The 9,882-nt window shown below is 67.1% G+C and overlaps 1 protein-coding gene across 1 annotated transcript in view; it reads right to left on the bottom strand.

Moving 5' to 3' along the window:
* CHLRE_04g214504v5 (uncharacterized protein) overlaps positions 1–9,882 on the bottom strand; it is a 20,042-nt gene extending 10,160 nt beyond the window's left edge. The window contains exons 1-15 of the mRNA XM_043061662.1: positions 9,094–9,882; positions 8,924–8,975; positions 7,411–8,786; positions 7,006–7,220; positions 6,562–6,646; positions 6,217–6,438; positions 5,286–5,465; positions 4,890–5,092; positions 4,508–4,550; positions 3,236–4,243; positions 2,315–2,973; positions 1,926–2,151; positions 1,109–1,537; positions 568–785; positions 10–117 (exon numbers count right to left, since the gene is read on the bottom strand). Of these exons, the coding sequence (XP_042925123.1) occupies positions 10–117; positions 568–785; positions 1,109–1,537; positions 1,926–2,151; positions 2,315–2,973; positions 3,236–4,243; positions 4,508–4,550; positions 4,890–5,092; positions 5,286–5,465; positions 6,217–6,438; positions 6,562–6,646; positions 7,006–7,220; positions 7,411–8,786; positions 8,924–8,970 (5,019 nt within the window). The 5' untranslated portion in view covers positions 8,971–8,975; positions 9,094–9,882. The remainder of the gene's footprint in view (positions 1–9; positions 118–567; positions 786–1,108; positions 1,538–1,925; positions 2,152–2,314; positions 2,974–3,235; positions 4,244–4,507; positions 4,551–4,889; positions 5,093–5,285; positions 5,466–6,216; positions 6,439–6,561; positions 6,647–7,005; positions 7,221–7,410; positions 8,787–8,923; positions 8,976–9,093) is intronic.

The following is a 9,882-nucleotide window of genomic DNA, read 5'->3' as shown; positions in this document are numbered from 1 at the left end:
CACGCACACCTGCGCGAACTCCATGTGCCCGCGCGCCACGCGGTTTATGACGTAGGCCCAGTCGCGCTCCCTCGGCGGCAGCGCGCCCCAGTCCAGCTGCAGCTGCGTACCCGATACCTGCCGGGGTGGGGGGTGGGTGGGGGTGGGTGGGAGGTGGGGGTTGCAAAGATGGTTGGAAAAGCGGTACGGGATGCACTGAAGACTGCAGGCGGAGCCGTTGGGAAATGGGGGTGGGAGATGAGTGGGAGATGAGAGTATGTGAGGATCGGAGGGCATGGGGTTTTGTGGGGACGTGGGCGGGTGATGGGTGTGGCAACCGCCACCGCCGCTGCATCGACGCACGCGCGCTCCCAGCACTCAACCAGCCCGCCATTCGCACTGCCACCCCTCAGTTCGCACACCCCCTTCTGCCCCCCTCCCCCCTCCCTCCCTCCCCCCTCCCTCCCCCCTCCCTCCCTCCCCACTCCCTCCCCCCTCCCTCCCCCCTCCCTCCCTCCCCTCCCCCCCCCTCCCTCCCTCCCCTCCCCCCCCTCCCACACCCCACTCCCCCACCCCTCCCACACCCACCCGCATCAGGTCGAACTCGGCCGTGCTGTTGAATTCGCCTGTCAGACCCGCGCACCCCGTCACGTCTATCAGGTAGCCGTACCGCCCAGCCGACCGGACCGCCGCCAACCACTCGGCCGGCACGCCGCCGGTGAGCCCCGGGTTGCGGCTGACCACCAGATCCATCTGGGCCAGGAGGGGAGCCCAGTCGGGCGGCAGCGGGCCGGTGAAGCGGTTGCCTGGTGTGGGGATGGGGATCGGAAGTTGGACAAGGGTTAACCCGGTGCGACCAAGTGCGCAAGCCTGCCTATATGGGTGAAGCAGTGGCCTGCGTGTATGGGCGGGGTCCACGCGGGGTATTTACAGCCCCTTCCCCGCCACATACAAACTTTACGCCTGATCACAAGGTACGGCCCCACTCCCCATCCCCCCGCCCCTCACCCCCGCCCCATCCCCCCGCCCCTCACCCCCGCCCCTCACCCTCGCCCCATCCCCCCGCCCCTCACCCCCACTCCCCAGCCCCACTCCCCATCCCCATCCCCCCATCCCCCCTGCTTCTCACCGCTGAGGTCCAGGCGCGCCGCTGTGTCCAGAAGTGTGCGCCAGGCGGTGCCGGGCGCCGCCTCCGCCGCCGCCGGCAGCCGGCCGCCCAGCTGGTTATAGCCCAGGTCCAGGACCAGCGTGGAGGCAAAGGTGGAGGCCGGCAGTAGCGCGAAACCCCTGCTGCTACTGCCACTGCTGCTACTGCCACTGCTGCTACTGCCACTGCCAGTGTCACTGCTACTGCTACTGCTGTTGATGGGAGCGGAGGCGTTGGCGTTGGCGGCTGCGGCGCTGCTACTGCCGTTGGGGCCGGCGGCGGCTGCGGGTGGTGGTGCTACTGCCGGTGTGATGAGCTGCGCTCTTAGGTCGCCGGACAGGGCGTTATACGACAGGTTCAGGTTAATGACGGGGATGGGCAGCGGCGGAAGCAGACCCGTTAGCGCGTTGCCTGTGGGTGTACGGGGGTTACATTCATGATTGGTTAAGGAAGTGGTAGACGGTAGACCATCTTGCGGAGCATGAAGCGTTACCGACGATGGGGGCGGGGCGGGTTGCAAAGATGCGCAGACAGGGGTGGGGGTGGCGGGACCAAAACACACGAACGTTAACCCGTAGACCCATGGGCCCTTCCATGTATGCACCCACACGCGGTGCTGTGCGCATGCCGCACATTCCCACACTGCACCCACCGGGCGCACGCTTGCACGCTACCGCCAAACACACGCATGCACGCACGCCTCTAACACAAACATACACAAACGCCTGGCTCTGTTTTGTGCTTATTAATACACACACACACACACGCACTTCCCAAACACAAACACACACGCACCCACCCGACAGGTCCAAATATGCGAGGTTGGCTGCCGGCACCGCCGCCGCCGCCGCCGCCGCGTTACTGCCAGGCGGCGGCGGAGGCGGCGCACTCGACGTGGCATTCGACGGCTGCTGCTGCTGGGCCGGCGGCGGCGGCGCGGGCGCCAGCAGCGCCGCCACCACGTCAGCGGCGGCGCCACCCAGCTGCAGGTCGGTGATACGGAGGCCGCCGATGACCAGGCGGGACTGGCGAGTGAGGCGGTGGGCAGGGTCGCAAGGGAGGGATCGCAAGGGAGGGGTTGGGGTTACATGGATGATTTGTTAAGGAGTTGGGGAGGGCAAAACCGCCCACCCCCTAGACAGCACCTGACACATGGACACGCACACGCACACACACGCGCACACGCACCCGCAGCTGCCGCCGCTCTGCGCAGTAGTACAGCTGTGCACCATCCTGCCGTACCACACGTCCCCAGGGGAGCCCGCTCCAGCCCCCCGCCGCGGCAGTAGCAGCAGCGCCAGCGGCAGTAGCAGTGGTAGAGGCGGGGCCGGCACTGCTGTCGTTCCAGGCCCGAGCCGCGGCGGCGTCGCTGCCCAGAAAGCCGAGGAGGGTGCTGGCCCGCCCCCCAGCCCAAGACGAGTCGTACTCCACACACACAGACTGCAGCGGCAGCACGGTATCCAACGCATCGCCCCAGTCGATACCGGCATCGCCGCCGCCGCCGTTTATGCCCGCCCGCTGCAGGTCGCTACTGCCACTGCTACTGCCGTTGGCGCTGCTACTGCCGGCAGGCGGCGGCGGCGCGGCGCCGTCGCTAGGGGTGCTGCTACTGCCGCTGCTGCCGCTGTCGCTCAGCGCCAGCGTCCACTGGAACGGCGGCGGCGGCAGAGCTGCGCCGGGCTCCGGCGGCGCCGCCGGCGGCGGCGCCGCCTGGTCGTCACCTCCTCCGTCCCCAGGGCCGGGGTTGCCGCCTCCGCCAAGGGACTGCAGTACGATGCGGAAGGCTCCGTCAAGCACGCCGCTGGATAGCAAGTCGATGCCGCCCGGGCGGCTGAACTGCGCCAGCACTGGGGGTGAATGGCGGCGGCAGCGGGGTCAGGGGGAGGGAGCAGGGTGACCGGGAGGGAGCGGGGTCAGGGGGAGGGAGGGGGCGACACGTGTGACACGCATGAGCAGGTAACGCATGGGGAAGAAGTAGCTACCTTCGGCGCATACCGTGCTTAGCGACGCAAAAAGGTCGGCGTTCATCAGTCATCAGCCCGCTAAATTCCTCAGCATTCCCAAACCCAGCACCCACTACAGCACAGCAATGCATCCACAACAGCTCACCGGACACCAGGTGTGTGATGTTGACGGTGCGGAAGGGCAGCCACGCCGGCCGGTCAACCAGCAGCGCCTGCGCCAGTGCACTCGAGTTCAGCAGGTCGGGCGGAGACCACAGGCTGGCAAACGGCGCCGCCGCCGCCGCCCAGGCCGCCTTGGCGGCGGCCGCCGCCTCCTCCGTCGCATTGGGCGGCGGCAGCGCCAGCAGCGCGTCTCCGGCAAGCGCGCCGCTGCTACTGCCGTCGCTGCCGCTGGTGCTACTGCCGTCGGCCAGCAGGGAGCTGCCGTAGCGCGTGAAGTAGTTCTCAAAGGTACGGGGGTCGCTGCGAGCCTTGGCTTTGGCGGTGGCGCAGGCCCAATCCAGCGGCGTCGCGTGCACGTCGGCGCTGACGTTGGAGGGGAGCAACAGGCCGTCCAGGCGCATGTAGGTGCCGGGCCCCGGAAGCGTTCGCAGCTCGCGCGGGCCGGCGGCGGCGGCGGCGGCGGCGCGGTCCGCCGCCGCCGGCCACACCCCCACCGCCGCCGGGCAGGTGGCGTCTGGGTCCTGCGCGCCGGGCGGCGCCGGCGGCAGCGGCGGCCAAGGCACGCCCGAAAACGGCGGCTGCGGTGACGGCGGCGGCGGCGGCGTGGCGGCGCCAGCCGGCGGCGGCGGCAGTGGCGCGGAGGGGAGGCCGGCCAACGCCCGCCGGATCCAGTCGTGAGGAAGCAGGTCGCAGCCGGCTTCGGCCGTCGCGGCCTGCCAACGGCTCAGCCAGGCGGCGGCGGCGGTGTTGAGGCCGCTGGAGTTGAAGCAGGGCAGCTGCCGCGCGGAGTCGTAGGGAAGGCGCTGCCAGGGGTAGGTGGGGTAGGTGAGTAGCGCCGTTACGCCCGCCGCCAGGCCGATCAGCTCGCCGCACGCCGCCGCACGCTGCTGCAAGTCAGCGGTCCGGTTGTAGCTGCTGCTACTGCTATTGGTGAAGCTGCTCGTGGAGGGGCTGTAGCTGGGCAGCAGCTGGGCGGCGCGTCTGCAGTAGGCTGCGCGAGCGACAGGAAATGAACGAGCGGGGAAGGGTGATGTTATGTGCCTCGGGCATAAAGAAAAGTCCCATCATCGGGGTTACACTCATGATTATTGAGGCAGAAGCAAAGCCGTAGCCAGAGGAAAGGTTACGGCAGGTAGATGGACGTCGCAGGGCATACTGCAAGACGTCGGATATTGTGTGGCAGGTGTCGGGGGCAAGCAAGGAGCGCCCTAGGAGTCCTGGTGGGCCCGCGAGTGGGTTGCGGCCGGCGCCTCACCATCTGGGTCGACGCCCTTGTAGCACAGCACACCCGCCGCGTCCTGTGCGGGGCCACAACAGCAGCCGCGCCGTCAGTCGGTTCGGTGTCGAGGCACCCAGTAAAGCAAGGGAAACGGCGAGCGCGCGGCAGGGGCAATCGGCGGGAACACACAGTCAACGGCGGGCGTCGATCGCCCCGCTACATATATGCAAGCAGTCCCAGTCGTGTCACGAAGTGCCCCCCAGCCCCCCCCCCCCCCAAAGCAACCGGCCCTAGTTGGCGACTCGAGGTTTCCTGCGTCGCTGCATGACAGGGGCATACAACAACATTGACAACAACGTGTTCATGCCATGAGTCCCGGTACCAACGCCGCTTTCCTTCCAATCCACAATCCACACACCTGCGGAGACCAGGCGCCCGTGTACACCAACGGCTGCGCGGTGCAGGCGCCAATCGCCGCCTCGCCCCCGCCACACGCCACCGCTGTAAGCATGTACGACGAGGTGGCGGCGCCGTACACCGCACCCGTGTACGCCAGCCCGCCGCCGCCGTACCCCAGCTGGCGGCAGTACACCGCGGCGTCGGCGTCGCTCCACAGATAGCCTGTGTGTGTGTACAGGTACACGTCCCCGCGGCGGTTGGCGGTTGGCGGTTGGCACAACAAATGCGCTGCCGTACGTGCGGTGGGGCCGCGGTGTGACAGCATGCAAGAATGCTTGCGATGTGCCCGAGCCCCGAGGATCTTGTGCTGCATTGGAACTCTCTGCCCACCGCTCTGCCCGCTCTCCCCACTCACTGTCCACGGTGCCGCTGAAGCTAATGACGCCGCCGGCCAGGTTCAGCCCCACCTCGGGCCGCCCCGCCAGCACGCCGGCAATAGCAGTCGTGGCGTCGCCGGCAGTGGTGGCGTTCGATGCGCTACTGCCGTCGTCCACGAACGCGTTTGCCAGCTGTGGCAGCAGTGGCGGGGCGGTGCCTGGAGCAGCGGGTCAAGGCCACGGCGGTCCATGTTAACGGATGAGTGTGTGGACTGGGTATGGGCTGTAGGTACAGGGTCGCTCGGCCGGATTGGCACGCCTGATGGATGGCTGGCGCGCCTTGCGAACGTCCCGTCGACACTGCCCCCATCCCATCCCATCCCTCCCCTGCGCCCTGCGCCCAATGTGCCCGCCTCTCTGCAGTCTGCACCCACTGCCCACACGCACCCACCCCCGAACACCGCGCTCTAACCCAGGGCCCACACGCACCCCCCCCCGAACCCCGCGCTCAAACCCAGCAGGGCCCACACGCACCCACCCCCGAACCCCGCGCTCAAATCCAGGGCCCACACGCACCCACCCCCGAAACCCCCGCGCTCACACCCGGGGCCCACACGCACCCACCCCCGAACCCCGCGCTCAAATCCAGGGCCCACACGCACCCACCCCCGAAACCCCCGCGCTCAAACCCGGGGCCCACACGCACCCACCCCCGAAACCCCCGCGCTCAAACCCAGCAGGGCCCACACGCACCCACCCCCGAACCCCGCGCTCAAATCCAGGGCCCACACGCACCCACCCCCGAAACCCCCGCGCTCACACCCGGGGCCCACACGCACCCACCCCCGAACCCCGCGCTCAAATCCAGGGCCCACACGCACCCACCCCCGAAACCCCCGCGCTCAAACCCGGGGCCCACACGCACCCACCCCCGAAACCCCCGTGCTCAAACCCGGGGCCCACACGCACCCAGGGCCACGCCGTACACCTCCATCTCGATGACCTGCAGCGCCTGGTCCCAGGGGCTGGTGCCGGGCAGGGGCCGGTTCTGGAGCGAGACGAATCGCCCGAAGGTGCGCGGGTTCGGCAGCGGGATTACGAACACTCCCGCGGTCTGGCCGGGCTGGCTGGCGGGTTGCTTCCACACCAGGGTATTCGAAAGCAGGTAGGCGCCAAAATTCTGCATGCGGCCTGAGAGGCGAGGAGGGCGATGATTATTGATTGGATGTTGCGCAAGCCCAAGCGGAAGCTGAGTGCCCCAGGCCACCGCAATCGACCAGGACTCGACCAACTCAGTTGTTCCATGGCTCTCACCTGACGGATCGCCATAGTAGCCCACACGCAACTCCGCACCGACGGTGCGCCCGGCACAGCAGTCCAGGCGCATGTACAAGTTGACCTGACAGAACGAGCGTCCATCTTATATCAAAGATTGTAATAAATCGGTAAGGAGAGTGGGCCAAGAGCGACGACTGAGCCCACCCGGCAAAGCTAGCTGTCAGCCCAAAGGCTGGATTCAACAGGATATGGGCAGTTGGCGACCTTTACAGTGGATGTGTCTTAAAATGAGCATTTCATATCACGATGGCAAGGCACCGCGCCCGACCTTCTCCCCTCCCGCCCGCCACCCCGCTCTCCTCCTCGCTCTTTTGCGTGTTTGGCTGGTATCTACACCCCACACACCCCGCCCTAACCTCCCCCGCATGCGCATCCACCCCCGACAAACACCCATTTCCCCCTGTTCGCCCGCAATCTCACCTGCACCACCAGCGCGGGCCCGCCCAAGTCCACCGCCAGCCACGGCGCCGCGTCGCCAACCGTCTGAGACGCGTGGAACATCTTCGTCGGGTTCGTGGTGTCGCCGTCAAAGGCATGCGCGGGCACACACGAGCCGCCCGAGCAGAACCCCGGGTAGACGGAGCTGGCGGCCGACGGCTGTCCCAACGCCAGGTTGGCGATCGGATAGCTCGTAGCTGCACAGGCATTTAAACATGCGGTCGGGCGGGAGACCAGTAAATTAGCCAGGAGTCCGAGACGCTATGATTTCAGGGGGAAACGGACAACATCGTGTGCCAGCAAAATGGAAATGGGAGTGCAGACCATGCAAACGCCGAGAGGGTCGTCAGGAACATCCATCAGCACCCACCCACCCACCCAACCCACCGGGAGGCGGGACGCATTGCGCGTTAGTTGGGTCCCAGCTCCAGTATCGCGGGCAGGCGCACGCGTTTAGGGTGGTGTTCCACAGTCCGCCGGGCGTGCAGCACGCCGGCTTGTCATTCAGCACGTAGCGGTTGCCGTCGGTGCACACGCAGAGGCCATCGACAAACGCCGCATTGGGCACGCCACACGGCACCGGCGTCACGAACGCGCCGCTGCTGGCGGCTACGGCGGATTGACGGAGCGCGCGCCGGCTGGTGCTGCTGCTACTGCCGCTACTGCCGCTGGTGCTGATGCTACTGCCGCTACTGCCGCTGGTGCTGCTGCTACTGCCGCTACTGCCGCTGGTGCTGCTGCTACTGCCGCCACTGCCGCTGGTGCTGCTGCTACTGCCGCTACTGCCGCTGGTGCCGGTGGTACTGCCGCTGGCGCCGGTGCTACTGCCGTTGATGTTGGGCGTCGTAGCGTTGCCAGCGTCTGAGACAGCGGCGGGCGCGCTGGCTTCCTGGCCTTGCCCGCCGTCGCCTTCTTCCACCGCCGCTGCAGCCGACCCATCCGCCTCAGCTCGGGGCACGAACGCATGCAGATCGGGCCGCTGGCGCCCCGCCGGCACCTCCATCGTAGCCCGCCGCCTGCCAGCTGCCGGGGAAGAATCCCCACTGAGACCCCAATCCCAGCCGGAGTACCAGTTACTGAGGCCCTGCAACTGCGCCTCGGCCGTCGTGCCCCAGGTGACCTGCACTCGCGTCTGCTGCTCCGGTGGCGGCGGTGGGCGGGGCGGCGGCGGCGGGGGCGGCGGGGGCGGGGGCCTGGGCGGCGGAGGGGGAGGCGGCGGCGAGCTGGGAGGTGGTGGGGGGAACGAGCCATTGCCGCCGCCTCCTGGTGAGCCCTGTAGCGGGGGGCTGGAAATGCCAGTGATGATGTCGCTGCTGCTCTCCAGGGCGGCGTCCGGGGTCAGGGCGATGGTACGGAGTACGGTGAGCTCCCGGCCGTACGGCTGGCCGTAGTTTCCCGGCGTACCGCCGGCGCAGTACCGGCTGCCGAGATCCACCAGCCCGATTGCTACAGCCTTGCCGTTCCTCAGCAGCCCCGCTGCCGCCACGCGCGGCTGTAGCTGCACCCCGGTGCTGCTGATGACGCTGTAGCACCCGTTTGCCAGGCCGCCATCTGCCGCCGACTCCACGAACCAGCCGATCGCCCCCTGCAGCATGAGACACTGCTGCAGCGGCACAGTCGGCAGTAGCCGCGTGGGCGTGCTCCTACCGCCCAGTACCAGCGTCGGACCGGCGGCACTGCTACTGCTACTGCTACTGACGGAGGCGGCGCGCTGGAGCACGGAGGTCATGTATGGCAGCCCGGAGCTGACCAGGCTGCCAAGGCTGTTGGAGAGCAGCGCGCAGTAGAGCGCGGACGGGGGCGCCAGACCCACTGACGCGAACGCGCGGGTGAGATCCGCAGTGAGGTTCGTGGTGGCCGCGGATGGTTGGGGGGCGGGGGGCGCGGGGGAAGGAGGTGCGGTGGCGCCACCTTGGCCGTAGGAATATTGTGGCAGGAGACTCGCATTGAACCTGCGGAAGTGCAGTTGTGCATGTCCAAGGCCACGCACGGGTAGGGCGTTGCTGGGGGGCTGAGCGAAGGTGAGCGCCGGACGGGGGTGCCCGCCGGGCCACAAGGCCCAAGACTCACTGGTATGCAGTCGAAGGCATCTGTGCCCACGCTCCCAGTCTCCGAGCACCCCAGATGTCAATGCTGTTCCATGTTGAAGGCGTCCAAGCGAATACAAACACGGCGATGGCGCGGAGCAACGCCCGCGCCGTCGTCGCACGCTGCCGCATCGCCAACGAAGCAACAGCCGGCCCACTAGTACACCAATTTGAACTGCTGTAGCAGGTCTTTCCCCTGCTTTCGCGCCAGCTTGGCAGTTGGCAATGGCTCGCAAACTGTTGGTGGAAACTATGTCACAGGGCGCCTTTGCACCAGTATAGTGACCACTATATATAACTATCAATTGAAGAGAAAAGATTTTTCAGAAATCATGACGGTGAGAGGGACGACACCCAGCCCGTCTCGAACCTGTCACTTCCAGTTCGCTACACGCGTGGCTTAGTAGCAACGCGCCGCCTTGCACAGCGCGCCGCCTTGCATACACTCATAACGCGCTGCTGTGTATATTGAAGCGTTAAAATGTCAAATGCCTCGCCAGCTGCTCGTGCCGTCGCCGGGACCAGACCAGCGACATCATGCCTTCGCGGCCGGCAGCAATGCGCTTGAATGCCGCTACATAATATGTCTATATCCCAAAGCACTATGACCAGGCTTGAGCTGAGGAGTGCAGCCCGCAGGCATGGGCGCGTGGCTGTGAAGAACCCGATCCAACTTCCCGTCAATATTCATTCTGATCCCCTTCATTTCAACGCTAGGGCGATAGGGCTTCGCTGGCCTGTGATGCCCGTCAACAACAGTCAACTGATACCC

The sequence above is a fragment of the Chlamydomonas reinhardtii genome, chromosome 4 (assembly GCF_000002595.2).
Source record: "Chlamydomonas reinhardtii strain CC-503 cw92 mt+ chromosome 4, whole genome shotgun sequence".
NCBI classification, from domain to species: Eukaryota; Viridiplantae; Chlorophyta; class Chlorophyceae; order Chlamydomonadales; family Chlamydomonadaceae; genus Chlamydomonas; species Chlamydomonas reinhardtii.
This window is presented reverse-complemented; position numbering and strand designations above follow the sequence as displayed.